Source organism: Erigeron canadensis, chromosome 8 (assembly GCF_010389155.1).
Source record: "Erigeron canadensis isolate Cc75 chromosome 8, C_canadensis_v1, whole genome shotgun sequence".
Lineage (NCBI taxonomy): Eukaryota > Viridiplantae > Streptophyta > Magnoliopsida > Asterales > Asteraceae > Erigeron > Erigeron canadensis.
The window spans coordinates 36,178,199-36,196,644 of record NC_057768.1 but is presented as its reverse complement, the minus strand read 5'-3'; the positions used below and the strand labels follow the sequence as shown (position 1 = coordinate 36,196,644).

The 18,446-nt window shown below is 33.1% G+C and overlaps 3 protein-coding genes across 3 annotated transcripts; all 3 read right to left on the bottom strand.

Annotated features, from left to right (window-relative positions):
- Window positions 1–1,145: 1,145 nt before the first annotated feature.
- LOC122579829 lies at window positions 1,146–5,281 on the bottom strand. Its single transcript, XM_043752065.1, has 4 exons — window positions 5,102–5,281; window positions 3,758–3,875; window positions 2,943–3,594; window positions 1,146–1,367 (listed from the first exon to the last, which is right to left on the bottom strand). Exons 1-4 carry the CDS (start codon window positions 5,130–5,132, stop codon window positions 1,350–1,352), a joined length of 819 nt encoding a protein of 272 aa, XP_043608000.1. The 5' UTR covers window positions 5,133–5,281; the 3' UTR covers window positions 1,146–1,349.
- A 2,994-nt stretch (window positions 5,282–8,275) lies between these two features.
- On the bottom strand, window positions 8,276–8,839 carry LOC122610730 (glycine-rich protein 5-like). Its single transcript, XM_043783694.1, has one exon. It carries the CDS (start codon window positions 8,837–8,839, stop codon window positions 8,276–8,278), a length of 564 nt encoding a protein of 187 aa, XP_043639629.1.
- A 5,001-nt stretch (window positions 8,840–13,840) lies between these two features.
- LOC122610729 (dihydrofolate synthetase-like) lies at window positions 13,841–17,745 on the bottom strand. Its single transcript, XM_043783692.1, has 10 exons — window positions 17,437–17,745; window positions 17,244–17,341; window positions 16,993–17,143; window positions 16,833–16,895; window positions 16,587–16,748; window positions 16,160–16,351; window positions 15,957–16,056; window positions 15,244–15,375; window positions 15,023–15,154; window positions 13,841–14,400 (listed from the first exon to the last, which is right to left on the bottom strand). Exons 1-10 carry the CDS (start codon window positions 17,743–17,745, stop codon window positions 14,048–14,050), a joined length of 1,692 nt encoding a protein of 563 aa, XP_043639627.1. The 3' UTR covers window positions 13,841–14,047.
- Window positions 17,746–18,446: the final 701 nt, after the last annotated feature.

Sequence of the window (18,446 nt, the reverse complement as noted above, 5' to 3'; positions counted from 1 at the left end):
GTTAAATCTCATGTTTTTAATAGTCAAGACAACTATTGTGGAATTTCTTGTGGCTAACAACTCAACAAAACACAAACTATGAGAGATTTGTTGAAGTTATAGTCAAAATCATAAGCTCTGAATAGGTTTTCTGTGTGGTTCTAACTTGGCTACCAAAACTTTGTGTGGATGCTATCAATATATATCAATACTTCCAAGATTTAACACGAGCACTAGCTCACAGGTTAATCCTAGTGATAACTTGTTTCTCGCGAATACAACAAAAACCAAAAATCCCATGAATTAGTTGTACTAATATGTTAGAGATGAAGATATCATTTTAAAGACCCTTCATCATAGTCCATTGTTCAAAATATCGGTGATGGTAATTGTTCAAATTATACAGTACAAACATAAACATGGTAAGGTTTATGAATTCCACCTGGTTCTGTTAAGGGCAGCCATTTTTTCTCTTATATGCAGGTGTTTTGTGGCATTTACTTAGATAAGGGCATCATGTAGCTTTTGCACATGAATACTCTGACTATATTCCACTACCTTATTTAAGCTCACTATGTTGATCCTTCATTATACCACATTTCTACTTGGAGTCACTTTCAAATATGTATAGCAAATTATCCATAATGGCTTGTTTTTGTAGGATGATGACACTTTCTAAGGAACTAAGGAGGAGTTTAAAAGACAGTGAGTTTGGTACGTACAGATCCTGTCAATATACTCCAACAGCGGAGATGGCCATGTATCATTTTGATTGCCGACGTCAAGATCATATCAAGTGATTTTGTGTCACAGCTTAAGATAATGCTAAAAAGCTTTCTACACATCAAACAATTTCAACCCGTAATTTCCTCTAAACTTATCAAGTAATGCTAAAAAGCTTTCTACACATCAACCAACTTCAACCCGTAATTTCCTGTAAACTTATCTAGTTTACCCGTTACATATTACGCATAACCTCAAGTTAAATGGTTAAATTGGCTATCACTAATGTTAAAGCTCTCAAGAGCTGCAGCATATAAAGCCAACACTTGTGAAGGCAATGAAAATTAACAAACATGAGGAACCGAGGAATTAACATATACAGTAAAACAATATATTCCAGCAGGTATATAGTTATTCGGATTAAGCTCATGCAAAAGGAAATGTATCAAACACCAAGGTGGTACTAAGATCAAACAGAAAACCCTCAATGTGTTACAAGGCATGTTTTCAGTTTTAAGAACCTCCAGAAAAAGCTTCAGGTTTCTGACCCGAATCAAAAGCTAGCTCAAACCATAGTATTGTTGGATGTACAAGTTGTTGTCAGCATTGATTATGTCCAAAATAGCAAACACTACGAATTATACCCTTCACAGAACCACATGAACCTGTGATAACAAGAAACACGAGTTTAAACTTAAAATTTAATGAATATGAATTAATCAGAATTTGCATATTAAGGAACATCCTTTGTCTAACAATTTATCCATTCCATGAAGTTAATGTTGTAATAGTTATAGTAATAACAATAATAAGGATGATAATATAATAATAATATAACAAAAAAAGACAAAACAATATAGGTTAAATAAGAATATAAGATAAATGTCAAGTTTGCTTGGCATGTCTCCAATGGAGTTGAGTGTGTGTTAGTGTTACAGCTAGTAGTGTGTGGGACACAATAAGGTACAAACAGGTTAATGTTCCTTGGTAAGTCTTGTCTGGTTTCCTCACTGCATTCCCAGACATGAGACATGCCTTTCATCTATGGTTAGTACTTAAAAAAAAAAATTGAAGACCCAAGACCGAATGTGGCCCTATGACGTTGGTGGTTCAGTTAACCTGAATCTGAGGTGTTGTCCAGTATGTAAGACATGATCTGACTCGCATAATCACCTTTTCTTTGAGTTTAATTTCTCTGTACAGGTTTGGTAGCTGATTAAGCCTTTTGTGAACATGCAACACGTTTCAGAAAAATGGGAAGACATTGTCGTTTGGTTATTGCCTGTATCCAAAAAAGGCTCCTCAGAAAGTGTGACTGGAAGACTATTGGTGGCAGCTGCTACAAATTTCGCTTGGCAAGTACGGAATACACACTTGTTTACAAATGAAATGAGAAATGAAAACAAACTGCAAGACCTGATTGTGAACACAGTTGGAATGCGTGTCTTAACAATGAAGTTCAAAGACGGTGCCTGCAATAGACAAACTGGAATCTTTCGAAAATGACAAGGAATGTTCGAATTCATGGCTCTCAACATCAGATACAAGAAATTACCAAAGAAGACCCCTTGGTGACTTCCATATTCCATGTCACAGTTTGGTGATGTTCGTCATTGCAGCTTTGCGAAGAGGTCTAGATTAGATAGGTTGTAATTGGTTCCCTTTGGTTAGCTGATTAGCATGTAAGCATATGGTATGCCATATATAAACTAATGTGACAACCAGTCACATTACTTGTACTGAAAGGTATATTGTGTTATAAAATCACCAGGTTAACCCTGTACCCCCCCCCCCCCCCCCCCCCCAAAAAAAAAAAAAAAAAGAAGATAAATGTCAAGTTACTATCTTTAATCCTTATATCTATATATATCGAAAACAAAAATGCTATGTTAACACCAGTTGGGTCACCAATCCATCTCTGATTAGGATGCCAAGACATCTTATAATGACTCAAATAAAAGAAACATTATGGATCTAGAACAGTCAAATACTTGAATCAATATATAATCAGATAAAAACTGTAAGTAATACATATACATATATGCAGGGAAAAGTGAGGGTGTGGTTGTCATGTACCTAAGCTAGGTATAGAACCCTCTCACACACACACAAATATATATATATGTGTGTGTGTGTGTGTGTACATAAAAACGGTAAAGGAGTCATATATATGTGTGTGTGTGTGTGTGTGTGTACATACATATATATCATGTATATGTATGTAGGAGTCAAATACTCACAGATGGTTGTTGCTCTTGTATTGTTGGATTCACTTGACGATGCTTCAAAGTTGTTTTGATGAAGACACGTAGCCAAAGGCGAGTGAATATATATACCATTGCGATCCAAAAGAACAACTGTGTCACTGCAATTACAATCCAGTTGAGATTTTTGGGGACGAAAAGGACCAACACAAGGGAGATGGGTACAAGAAGTCCATTGTAATATATCTTGGGAAACTCATGGTTATTATTTCCCTCTAGTAGAGCAGCCTCCGCACGAGATATAGTACTTCCAAAGATGAAATAAAATGCAATTATTATTCCAAGGAATACACATATCAGTGTATAACCAATCCAGTTGTGGATACGCGGAACACTTAACACCATCACAAGAGAGAAAGGAGCAAGAATTGCAAAGAAGCAGCTGATAGCTTTAAGGATCGAGTAATGGATATCCCTGATTGATGTGATTTGGATATAGTAGCTTGTAGAAACCATAAACAGGGTGGTGAGTGTAACCACAGATAACGAAACAACAGCTATGATCATAAACACACCATTAACTTCAAAAGGAGATTGACTTTGGTTTATGATTTGAACCCTGAGTACTGTTAGTAGATCCATGAACGGAAGTGCCATCACATACAAGAAGAAAAAGTAGACGAGAAATCTGAAACACAAAATGCAAACAGAGCCTATTGTTAATAGTTATTGACCCCCTAAATCCAAAGCTAATCCAACTCGAACTACATATGGAGCTAACATCATGGCAGGTTTTGTCATTGAGTTAACGTTAAAAATCAAAATAAAACCTTAAAAGTGAACGAACATACTCTTGTTTCACAGTAGAGCAAGGAGATGATGTCTCATGTCTAATGGTAATGGCAACCTGCCCCTCACTGATTTGCATTCCCTCACTGATTTGCATTCCCGTAACCATAGCTGATGAATCTGAGCAAGTAATACATACTATAAGCCATAATTTAGGGGATTTTTAAAGGAAACCTTATTGGTAAAACATAGACTCAGTAATGATAGTAAATCAATAACTTTCATATTAATATATTATATATACACACACACACACACATGTGCGTGTGTTTCAGGCATTTTATCATTTGTAAAATAGGTAAAGCAAGGCTAAAGCCTAAAAACACCAATCCTAATTGCGTCTAGACAAGATAACCAAGATGGATATGCTACTGCAGTACAACACTACAACATATCGAAAGAACAGGGCAGGTCATCATCAAGTGTGATAATGGGATGTAAGCTTAATTAGTATCTTAATTACGAGTAAACAAGTAAAATAAACTCATTGCTAATTATTAAGCAATCGTGAAACTACAATCAAATGTACGTAAAACAACTAACTAGCGAATGATTCCTTGAAGCAAAACCAATACGACTTTAATGAAAACTGCACCCTATATACACATATAAACCACTTTTAGCATTAGTTTATTTTACGAAAATTCTGATAATTACTGAAGCAACCGAACAATACGTAACTTCTGACCAAAAACAGAAATCCTTGATAGTAAGGTTCCGATTTAAATATTCGCTTAGTTATCAAAATAGCAAGAAGATACTGTACTAAATACTAGAGATAAAGTTTCGTTAAAGCATTCCATCAAACAACTAGTGTACAACATACTGATAAGTCTAGAAATGTTCAATTCTCCTATTTCTATGCCAATGATAAATCAAAAATTGTACAGAAACTGAGAAACAACAGCTGATTTCATAACTAGCTACACACACAGATACATACATACATATATATATAATATATATGTATATATATACATACATAATATATATGTATATATATATATATACATATTGTAATAATTACTCAAGCAACCGAAGAATACGTGATCGAAAACAGAAATCCTTGATAGTAAGGTTCCGATTTACTAAATACTAGATATAAAGTTTCGTTGAAGCATTTCATCAAACAACTTGTGTGCAACATACTGATAAGTCATCAAATGTTCAAATCTCCTATTTCTATGCCAATGATATATCAAAATCTGTACAGAAACTGAGAAATAACAACAAATTACATAACTAGCTACACACATACACACGCTATATATATATATACATATATAATATACATATACGTTATAGATATAGAAGATTGAAGAAATACTGTGTTAAGGAAGCCGTACCTTGAGTCTGAGTCTCCATTGAGTGAGACATGGGTTGATGGTGTGTGTGCGTGTGTGTTTTGAATTTTTATTGAATTATATAATCTTTTTGTACTTGTATAATAACCGCCCAATTATAAGGAGTAATTAAAAATGCATGTTAAAGTTAAAAATTCGAGCACGAGTTTTGCTATCAAAATCAAGCTCTCAAGTCTAAAATTATAGCTTGAAATATTTATTGAGTGAATATTTATTGAATTGAGTTGTTTTTTAGAAACTGATATAATTTTGTTGATATTAAACTTGTTTAAATTGGATTTTAACTTGTCTACATTAGATTGAAACTTTCGATAATAACATTCTAGAACCACTTACGGATTTTAATAATTAGTACTGTTTATACAGAGTTACTCCATGCATCTTTTTCGGCTGGTGCATCCCGACCAACATTTTTAGTATCTCGACCATATCCCTCTAAAATAGTGTGGGCCCCCTGTCTGTAATGGTAAATCTGGTAGAGTAAAAGCGGCTCCCCTGTCATTAATAGTCTGGTCGGGTTACCAAAAATATGGTCGGGATACCAGGCGCCATCTTTTTGAAGGTGACAATATTGTATTAATTGTTCACGCTTTTAATGGAGTGCGAACAAATTAACAATTTTGTCACATTTTTTTGTGTGTTAAAGTATATAGAAATAAAAGTTTGTAGAAATTTCTCCATACTAAAAAATGTGTAGAATTAAAAGTTCACACTTTCATAATTATTTTGTCACCCCCCATTTGTCTACGCTAACTAAAAAGTTAAGTTAGCGTGCACAAATGGGGTATGACAAAATAATTATGAAAGTTCACACTAAAAAGTGTAAACTTTTAATTCTACACACTTTTTAGTGTGGAGAAATTTCTACACACTTTTAGTTCTATATACACACATAAAAGTGTGGTAAAATTTTTAATCTATTCACACTAACTAAAAGTGTGAACAAATGCAACATAATTTATAGTGATTATTTTAATCGAACCCGTGATAAAAGAACTCTCTCATTGGATAGATACCTAATTTATACCCTCGGTTAGAAACTCCTAAGGGGAAAACTCACATTGTTCAAGCTCAAGCTTTTACATAAGTTTGTCGGGTTTAACATAAATCATTAGTTCGATTTATTCAATTTATTGATGACACTTCTAAAATTAAAACATATACATGAGTTCAAATAAAAGGTAAAATGATAAATTGAAAATTTTATTAGATATATAACATTGATTAACATTTGAGTAAAATAATATTTCAATCAACAATGGAGTTTTGCCCATTAGTAACGTAAGATTTTTAAATTTGAAATGAGAGTCTACTTTCCATATTTATAGGGTAAATTAACACGAGTCAGATTTTTTTCTAGAGTTCAAATTCTATCCCATACATTCATGTAATCTAAAAGAATGTAATCTAAGAGAATTAAAATAACATCTCGTTCTAAAGAAAATTCATTTAGAATAAAAAAAATAGTTTAATCATGTTTTACCATAATTATTTTTGAATTTCTATATAAGACAAATATATATTGTCCTCAAAAAATTATACATATTATCAATAGTGTCTTATATTCAAATATAAAACTTTTTAAAATATATATGGATTAAGTGCATTGAAATGTAATCAACTAAGCATGAAAAGTTATTATATGCATAAACTATAAAAAAACCTTTATTGTATGTAAAAAAACCAGGTAAATATATATAGTAATAAAAACCGGGAAATGGCTTATGTGGAACCGGTTGTCTGGTACATCAATTGAACATTTTTTCGAGTTTTTTATCTACAATAGAGTTTTTTAGTTTATAGACACAATAACTTTTGTGTTAAGTTAATTATATTCCGACATACTTAACCAAATATTTTAATAAGTTAAATTGGCTGTGTTTATAATAATCCTTCGTAAAACATCAACAGAGAAATGCTTTCTTGATCGGTCATGGCTAGCCAAAAGGTCATATTGGAAAGAATTGGCTAACCAAATGCATAGACTGGATCCAAATTGTTGGATAATATTTCATGAATGGTTAAAAATGAACAAAGGTTTTTTTCTTCGTATAAGAAATGATCAGTGCGTTGATGATCACCTCTTTAACGATAAAAGTTGATCTTACGGTTGTGTTTAGTCCGCAAAATAAAAAAAACCTCTCACTATTACCATCAACACCAAAAATTCTGATTATAGTTACAACTTTTTGTAGCAACATTTTCAATTTGGAAAAATGAGTTTCACAAAAATTGTCCTGACTAAAATATCCATCAACATCTTGTCCTTTTTGTCATTTTGAACTTTGACTCCGGTAATGTGTGTTGATATGATAACCCATTAATTTATAAATTGTTGTCATTTTGAACAATATAGCCTCTAACAAACAACGAAATGATGAGTGCAGTAGACCATATCGAGGTGACTCAATAGTATTATGAGATATGATTAGGCGATTGTTTTAGACCCAAAAAATTTAAGGCCTCAATATTTTATATAGTAAACTTAATATCCGGATTTGGACTAAATATCATTATTTAATTTGCATTTTAGTAACCTTTATTGATTTTTCATCAACATTTACATCTTTTTTATTATTAGCTAGCACTTTTGTAGTTCATAGAATAAATTGAGCTATTTTTTTTTTTTTTTACTTTAATTTATATGTTAATGAACTAGACTAGACCTTTAAAATTAATCTTGAAGTCTCCAAATACCATAAACTGGCATGGACACCATATGATCATTAAACTAAATTGCATGCATGCAAATACTTTTATTAATTAAAATCAACCATACGTTGCTAATACATACTCCCTCTGTCCCATTAACAAGGTCCAGTTTTGAATTTTCAAAGTCTTTTTTCTACAACTTTGACCAAATATATTTTAATTTGTATTGCATAATACTTGATGAAAGTTATATGAATAGGTTGAGGTTTAGATGTGTTTTCATTGGGTATAACTTTTGTCAAGTATTATATAATCCAATAAAAAATATTTAAGGTCAAACTTATAAAAAATAGACTTTGAGTATTCAAAACTGGACACATTTAATGGGACGGAGGGAGTACCTCATTAAGCTAAGTACTAAGAGTATTAAAACACAAATCATACATAAATGCATGCAAAAGACACCGGCGGACGATGATCAAGCTAGATGAATAACAAACTCGATCACGGCAATTGTTGTGAAGACGGACCGTCCAAGCCTCCACCGCCGCTACCAAAACCCAGATGACCACCAATCCCAGCACCAATGCCTGCATTACCCAAACCAGTATTACCCGAACCAATACCACCACCCATTCCAATGCTCCTCCCAATCCCACCACCAACGCCTTGATCTCCACCACCACCAAACCCTTGACCACCTCTTGCACCACCACCTCCATACACTCCACCACCACCAAATCCTTGACCAAGCCCACCATCTGATCCTGCTGGACCACCACCTAGCGCACCACCACCAATACCGGCACCGATGTTCCCACCAATACCTCCGGCTATTCCTGTATTCATTCCAGGAATAGCTCCCCCGAGCATTCCACCACTCCCCATGTTGGCTCCTGCTCCGATCCCGAAGCTTCCTGATAATAATTCACTACTTTCTTCCACCGGATGAGCCGTGGTTATTGTTAGCAGCTTCCTGGCTGAGATTGTTGAACTTAGAAGAAGAGCATTAGTTATGGTGATGAGAAAATAGTAGACAAATAATTTATTAGTAAAATAAGTTGACATTGTTAGTTGCATGTAACTACTTTATTGATAATAATTTCTGGGAAAGAGGTGGCATGGTTTTATAGAGGATTTTTTAGGCATTAATTTGCATGCATGCATGAACATTTAATGTGGACTGCCATTGTTTTTATTTATATATATTAATAATTTTATTTATTCATTATAACGATTGTGGTCTTACTAGCTACGAGTATATATTTTATATATAAATTCGATCACATTGAAAATATATGCTAACTCTAGCTAAGATATGGTTGGTTGGTTATGTTATCTCTATCTATCTTTTTATCTTACAAACATATAAAAAGAATAATGGATGGGTTTTTAGATTTATTTATGACTTTTTAAGAACCGTATGAGATGAAAATATGATGTACGGTTCTACAATATGGGTGTCACCATCTTTAAATATATAAAAGAGAAACTTTAATTCACAATTAAAAAAATATAGACCCTTAGATAAAATTTAATTTTTAATTAGAGCCGTTAAATCAAATGATGATGTCATATATATATACCTTATTTAACTTTTTAGATCTAATTTATTTTAATAAACTTAAATTATTATTATTTCCTTAGACATAATAATTAATGTTTTGAATTATAGTTTTATGGAAAGTAATACTTTTATATTTTATTTTACATCATTCTTATCATTAAAACTAATTATTAACATTTTTACAATAAGAATTTTTTTTTTAATATAATTTGTTTTTATTTTTATATAGGATTTTTATCATATAACGAATAAAATTTGGTTATAAGGATTTTTGTATATAATTTTTATCATATAACGTTTTTATTAAATCAATGTTTTGAGAATTGGACCGGTTGTTAAACCGACCTTCTTAATTAAGAACTGGAAAACAAATATGGAGTATATAGTAAACTATCACAACTTAATATCAGAAAAATAATTGTATGAAAATTGCAATGTTGCATAATTTTAAGTCAGATTAACACAACATGCGATATATAGATTGATAACTAAAATTGCTTAGAAATTTTAGTATATAACTAAATCATTCGAGCAAAACGTTAAAGCACAAGTACAATGACAATGCAGTTTATTCGGATGCATGAAAGACATCCAAAGAAACGAAAACCCTACTTAGTGAGACCTCTGATAGATGATATATCTATTTTTCAACTGTCTGGTCACTGTTAACCAGAATCTAAACAACCACTAATGTAACTTCAGGTTTTTTAGTGGTTTAATTCTTACCCGGTTAAACACTTGTCAACTTATGATATTATAAAAATTTAATATGTGATTAACTATATATATTTCTCGCGTATTACGCGGGTAATAATCTAGTATACGTCTAAATTAAGAAAAAAATTTCCCGTATATGTTTAATTTAGTTAACCAATTAAAACCAAATGAGACTCATCAGTTTAATTATAAATTGAGTACGTATCAAAGACGATTTCAACCAATTGATACTTTAATAGCATAATATCATGCTCCAATAATTAACTTCTTGATTTCGGAACAATTACCTTAAAGCAGGTATATATTTAGGATTATGGTCTAGGAATTGAACCTCGATCAGCTACCTTTTGTCTTGGATATAGACACCTCAGTTTAAATTTCAACATTTCCAAACTTTCACAGATTTGACTTTTTCTTACACGCTACAGTTACTACTTAAAAGAGTTTATTTCACAAATGCCCCATGTGGTTTGTCACATTATCAAGTTTAATACTCATGTTTTTCTTTACCATCACTATCCATCCTTGTAGTTCAATTCATTTGGGTCATACACGCTCTTTACTCTCCCACCCAGCCATTTTGATCTCAAAAGTCAAAATTTCTAGTGGCGTCGCATGCATTAGGTGATTTACAAAATCAAGACAATACTTTTAGTAAATGACTACTCCATTAAATTATATTAAAATGTTTCCCTATTGACTATTGTTACCACTAAGTTGCCGCAATATTAAAGTTAATTATATATAGACAACACATAAATAAAAAGTAAAAGATAAAAGTTACATATTGATTGACATGTCGTTGCAATAGGTTTTCTATTTCTTTTCATTTTAATACATATTCGTTTTCTTTATTCATGTGGGACCCAACGAAATTCATCACGACGATATATGGCCATATTATTCCGAAGACAAAAGTCACAACAAAAAGCAGATTTTTGATGGTTTACACTTCCTTCTGCGCGCGCATTTATATATGTAGCCTCACAAAACAACCATTCATCGCGACAATAATGTTGATTTATTTTATCGGGGTTACATTTCGTTTTGCAGGATTCCCTGTTGATCCTTATTGGTCAGAAGACCAAGTTTTTCTTTTTCGGATTTATTCTTTAAAAATTATTCATAAGACCATGCATAGAGAGCGATTCTATTACGTACAGCTATAAGTTGTATATAAGGAAAAAAATTATGAAAATTTGATATAGATTTTTCTTCAAATCATCATTGATGATCACCTGTAAACTAGATACAACATACTGTATCTCAGTTCGTTAAAGAGAAAAAGGATGATGAGTTAAATGACTTGACGTGACAAAACTGTATCTATAGAAAAATCTTTTGCATGCTAGTAGTGATGACCAACAACAGTATCTGTATGTTGATGAATGGTGTGTTTTGTGAGGCTACATAAATGCAGGCACCAACCTATAATTGTACTCATATTTTTTTATTATCAATTTCAACATTTTTCCGTTTGTCATATATACTAGTTGTGTTGTAATTGACCAAATGCATATATAGGTGAATTAATCGATCAACCGAATTGAACCACAAGTTACATCATCACAGATTATTTTTCTACTTAAACAGCATTTTCCTGATTACTAATTCAATGTCTGATCTGCTTTTCAAAACACTAATCATTCCCAACAATGAGTCAATTTGATTCATAAATATGAAATATCCCATGTACGATTCTCTACCTATGTTGAACGGGTCAAATGTAACCCAAATTATTTAGTGTAGACAACCTCATAAATAATTATTCAGGTTTTGAAAATTATTACGGTAATAGAAATGTACTGTAACTATATTTGACTTTTGACACATTAACTTGTCGAGTTGTGGGTCAACCCAACCCAAGCTGGATGTTCTAAGCCAAACTAATATGACAAACCAGAGTCCATTTCTGACCCATTTTCGAACAAGCTACACACTTGACCCGCCAATCTTGTCATCTCTTGAATCTGTGTGCAATTATACATGACAGTCTGAAAATTTAATATTGTACCTGGTTGACGGTGCATTAGAATAAGATCAATGATTATACATCTATCCAATCATTCTGAATTGAACTAACTGGTTTCACAACTGGGGATGCACTCTCTGCTCTTGGTGGTTTCTTTGAAAACATCGAGGAGATAGATTGGCGTAATGGGTTTCTTTTGGTGGTGTTTTCCCGGAACTCTTGTCTTTGTAACCAAAGACAAAACTCAGCCTTCAAAATCGACCTTCAAGTGCACCAGCTGTAGGAGTATCATCCCCTTGGTGATGCTTCGTGAGCCTTATGAACTCGTCAGGGTTCAGTACCATCATCACCACTGTGTCATTAACCTACCACCAATGATAAAATTAATGAATGATAACAGTCACTCACAAATACATGAAATTAAGAAAATTAATATACCTGACATATATCAAACCAAAATTTTCCTTGACAAGTAGCAATATAATCTTTGCACTCGAGGAACAGCTTGTACAAAGATTCATTAGACGAAATTCTGGCTTCTGCAATTGCACATCCTGAACACAGCTGAAAATCAAACAACTTACCTCATTCAACACCTTATCTCTTATTTATACAATCATCATCAGTAAAATAAAGGTAAAACTTCAAAGAAACAGAAAGATAGCATGAGATCCTGTCATATAGAATCTGACTACTCAGTTACTAACCTCCCTTTACGCAATATGAATTCCTCTGTTTCCTTGACAAGATCTTCTGTGAGCAAGGGCTCTTCCTGAAAAATGACACATCAATATATTCCCACTAAAACAAAAGCAGCTTGACCTCACCAAATTAAATTGAAAATTCAAATAACTTAGAAAAATCCTGCATAACAGGGGCATACACAGGTCCGCCATTTTCCAACAGTGTTAAATTTTCACATTGCTCGGCAGCTCTCCAGAGCTAACTTGAGCATACATAAGATCCGGAGTAGTTTCTTCATTTAAAGGTGACATGTCATCGTTGATATTGGCTTGTTTTAAGACTGAATCTAGTGATTCTGTAGCAATTGCACGACGCTGTTTCCTAGAAATACAGCAATTGATAACTTGCAACTGCTGATACAACAGATGGCAATTTAAATCTGGAACTTCATCAGCAGGAATGCCAGCAATATGTTGTCCTTCACACCATAATCTTCTCAACTGCACACCAAAAGTTCAGAAAGAATTGGCAGTGAAATAAACATATGAAGATAACGTTTCTAGCAAGATAATAAGAAACCTATATGGATCACAGAACCGTTTCACCTAATCGATCGTGGTGAAGTCAACAATGGATTCGGCGGATCATCCACAGCTAACTCAAAAAAGGCATAGGCAAGCTACGAAGAAAACCACAATGTATACGGCAGTTGGCAATTATGGCCTAATTATATACAAATGGGTCAATTTAGGTAATGTTTTATGGGTCAAATGGATGGATTAAGGCGAAAAGATATAACTGAAGAGAAAAGAGGTCAAACAAATGGAAAGTCATCCGAAAGACATTGAAATGCATAAAACCTTTTGTATCAGTGTATTGTTTCACTAAGAAAAAAACACAGATTAACCATAGTAACAAATTAGAATTTTACTTGTATTTAAACATTAAGTCTACATACTATCGCAGCAAAAAAATCAGATCTATCGTTGATTCACATTGAATACCGATAATCTGGAATATTCACCCACCAACACACACTTGTGATAGTAAGGAAAAACGAAATTCATATATTGATCAAAAAAAACATCTCACCAACAAAACTTGAATCCCTATTTATAAAGGGAAATTATAACAATGCAAATTGAAATAACTAATAAACTAAAAAAACTAAATTGTCATGATAATGATATCAATATTCACCTCCCTAATTATTCAAAAACCCCCCAAAATTTATTGTGAACAAAGAAACCGAATAGTCCCACATCATGATCTCTAATTTTTCCGAAATCTACCTAGGATCTACCTACTTGCACTGTAGATCCGCCCCTACATGCAACTATCTTTTGATGGAGCATATCACTGAAGAAACAACATGTAGCGATCCAGTAACCACTATAAGACCTGGTTCACCACTGTCCTTTGATCGAAGAATCTCATCTCCAATCCTCATCGATTTCATCAATGAACTACTAGTGGAAAGTAAAATTCCGTCATTCACTTTCTCAGCAGACCTAACTGATCGATTTTTGAGCAATTCACTATATTCTTCGACCCCAACCTCAGAAAATCTAATACCCAACTCATTAGAAGCTTGGATCCAACGGTCTCTTAGTAATGACAAAGACGCAGTCCTATAACGGTCCCCGGCGATGCTAACTTCTGTCAAGAATATAGCTTCCAATTGCTTCACTGCAACAAGTTGACAACATATTAGTATCAAACGCTTAAGGTTCTAGCTTATAACATACCATATTATCCCTTCTAATTGAGGGATATTTTGCATGTGGCAAAATGGGAGGGTCAAGTGGGATGGGTATAGCCGTTACCACTTCTTAGATTTTACATATTAGATTAAAACTTTTGAGCCTGTACCTCTTTTTAGATTTAATATATAGGTTTTAGGTAAAATAAAACAAGTATTAAAGTAAAACAAATAAAACAATAAGTTTATATTCACTAAAAATCACCGTGCATCATTAAAATTGTTTTGTATCAATTGTTTCGTGAATCTTCGTGCATCAATCTAATCATGATCTAAGGGTCAAGATCTTGTCTTATTTATTTTACTTTAATACTTATTTTACAATACCCAACCCCTTAATATATAACCAATATTCACAAAAGTTTCTATCCAACGATGAGCAGTTGTTTATGAATAAAAAAGTTTTAATAGTCTGCAGATACTTTCATACACCGTTAACAATTTTTGAAAGGTTCGCCCATTAGCAAACAATTGTAACCCAAATTGACCCACAGGATTGCAAATGCCCCTCTAAGACTAATAAAATGTAAGGTGATCAAAGAACCGTACCTGCAAGTAATTCTTTGGCAAATGCTTGATGGTCTTTGTCAGTTGCCATAGAAATCACAAAAACTAATTTTGCCTCTGGATATGTTATCTGAATCATGTCGACCAAAGCCTTGGCAGATTCTTTGGTATGAGCTGAAATTCGTTTTACAGAAGAAGTGAACTGTTTAGTCAACAATTTAAACCAAATGAGATGAATACCTCGGATCATAATTAGTTAGGACCTCCATCTAGTAGTATAGTAGCTCCAGGAAGTCCTAATGCCTCAGATTCCAGTGATGTTAAAAATTGACTTCTTCCCATCAGCTGTGTACGTTCTAGACCAGTACGAATTGATCCATCAGATATTCTCCATCCTGAAATAAAACAAATGGAAGTTACAACTAGATAAGAAGGAAGACCTAGACCAAAAGTCAACAAAGTTATGTAAGGTAACGAAATACTAGTCTCTTGATCAGCGATGGCAATTTTGACCAATTCACCTAACTGAGCTAATTCAGGTTATGACTTATGATTAATATCCACCCAGTCAAACAGGTTAAGCTGAAGGATGTAGCTAAGAAAGAAAGTAGTCAGAAAAATCAATTAGCTGGAAGTCATTCAAAAAGTATTCAATATGCATAAAACCTCTATAAAAATAATCATTGTTATTATTATTATTAGGGAAAATTCAAGATGTATTGGTCAAAATTTACTCCAAAATAATATTAACCTTTATTAAAGATTAGTAATGTAATAATGCTAATTCGCAATCCTATGCAGCACAATAAGTATATATTAAACTAAAAAATAGATAAACAAAGGGTTTTGGGTAGTCCCAACCAAACTTGGCCAGTTTTGATCTGCAATTAAACGCCCGACCTATCAGCATTTTGCCAAATTTACTCCTGATATTGAATGGGTGTATCAGCTAAATAAAGGCTTAGAATTGAAGTACCTTGATCACGAAGGCAGAATGCAGCACATGTGGCGGTTGCAGCATTTTGAAGTTGATGGAGTCCCAACAGAGACAATTTTACATCGTAGAGCTTAATAAACTACAAAGTTTATAGGTCAGGGTTCACAATTGAAGTGATGAGATAGCATATTTAGGAGACAATAACAATTAAGTATGGTACAAGGAAAGATTAAGGTGCATACTAGTTGCAAGTCTGTCTCAATGTCAAGCATGATGTCAGAGACTTGGCAAGGACTGCCAGAGACATTACTAATTTTTTTAATGATACTTCTATTTCCAGCATCAGATGCGGAGATTACTGGAGAACACATTGAAGATGCTTTATTGCGAAAAATGAGCTCAATGTGGGGAGGATAAGGCCCACCTAGAACCACCTGAAATTATCACACTTAGCAAGGTCAGACTTACAAGACCTGTCCCCGAATGTAATCCTAGTCAGATTATATGGTTTAGGAAATTATGCCTAATTTTACCATTATATTGTTCATAAAACTAATAAAAAGCGAGACTATTTGTTACTGAAACATATTGAAACCATATTTAAAAAGTGCTACTGTAATACCACCTAAAACAATATTCATTCATGTGAACTGGGGGAAACCACCTAACTGGGCGGCCATGTTTAATAATGTTGGACTTTGCAACTGCAATACTCTCCAAGGAGCCTCCTAGTGCAGCCAAATGTTCCTTGCCAATCGTTGTTATGACAGAAACTGCAAGATCTGAGCTAGAGATTATGTTTGTTGCATCACGAGGACCACCCAAGCCAGCCTTTAAATGGAAAGACAAAGTACAGTGAGGAAATAATATATAACAATTCAAGAAGGGTGTTTGTAGATCAAAGAAGACATCGACCTCGATAACTGCAATGTCCACATTTTCTTCAGCAAATAGATTGAACGCCACAGCAGTGAGAACCTATGTCATGAGGGCCAGATAAGATATTACATTTATAGAACTTCGATATCACAAGTAAATAAGTTCTAAATATGTTTACACCCAACAAAAGGGATACCTCAAAATGACTAAGATGGCCCATCTCAATTTGCACGGCCTGATCAAGAACAACTTTTATCTTTTGGAACAAGGAATTAAGTGCGCTGGCTGATACCGGGTCACCTAGTCTTCCTACCGTTATACGTTCTCTTATGGTCTTGATATGTGGACTACTCGAAGTATAGGAACCGCACGGTTAATAGCAAACTTAACTTATCATGCAGGTAGAAACAATACCCATCAATTATTCTAATCAACGAATAATAAAACCTAGTATAGCATCCAACAGAATAGCCTTGAGCACGTAAAATATTCGACAAAAATGCAGCAATTGAACCTTTTCCTTTGGTCCCAACAATATGAATGGACTACGTAAATGATATCAAAAGGCTCGTCTTAAAATAACTATCAAGGTAAAATTAAATAGTAAAATATTTTAACTAAAGCAAATAAAAACACAGACCTTGTAATTAGACTGAGGGTTTCCAAGTGATTGCATAAGCCGCCTCATTCTTCCAATATCAAAACCATCATCGGAATCGGTACCAGCACCTTGAGGAACACCAGATTTCTCGTGGTTTTTCAGATTATTCAAATAATCATTAAATTCCTTCAGTTCCGACTCCTCGTTCTCTGACGTCAGTCCTGACAAGGATCGCTTGAGCCCTATACCGTTCAGACATCTTCTGCCACCACCACCACCACCAGCAGGGGGAATTAAAGACTTGTGTCCCAAGTGGAGATTGCCAACAATCCAGGAGAACCTCCTCATCCGCTATTTTATCAGTTAAATGTTTCTTGTAACCCACATATCGTTACGGGGTATTTATTAAAAAACGAATTCTAACTATCTTTAATAAATACCTTCGAATCAAAAATATAGTAATAGACCCTTTATAAAATTTATTTCTTATTTCTCTACCCTTATATCAAAATGATGACATCATCATTGACTCAACATATAATTAAATATTCTTTTAATCCTTCAACTATGAATAAAATGTTCAAACAATACATATTAATAATTAATATTCTACTAATCATATCAATTTTAATATGTCTAACATTTTAGATACCCTTTTTGATTCACATCATCATCTATCTTTCTTTTAATTTTATTTTGATTTTATTATTGATTTTCTTATAAATCTTCTTATAGATTATTATTATTTATAAAAAGAATACGTTTTTTTGATTTGTTAACAAATAATGATTGTTTCAAAAAGCTATGTTGATCCATGTTATAACTTTTTTGATAATTGATTTTTTAATAAGTATTAGCATTTATATTTGTAATTGCTTAACTTGTGTCAAGTAATATTATGATCCATCTTCCATTATAGTTTATTTTTCGTATTTGATTTACTTACAAATAATTAATAGCAAATAATTTTGTATTGTATGGTTTAAATTAACCTTATGTTATGAAGTATAACTAAACACTTGATAATATATGATTAAGGTTGAAATATA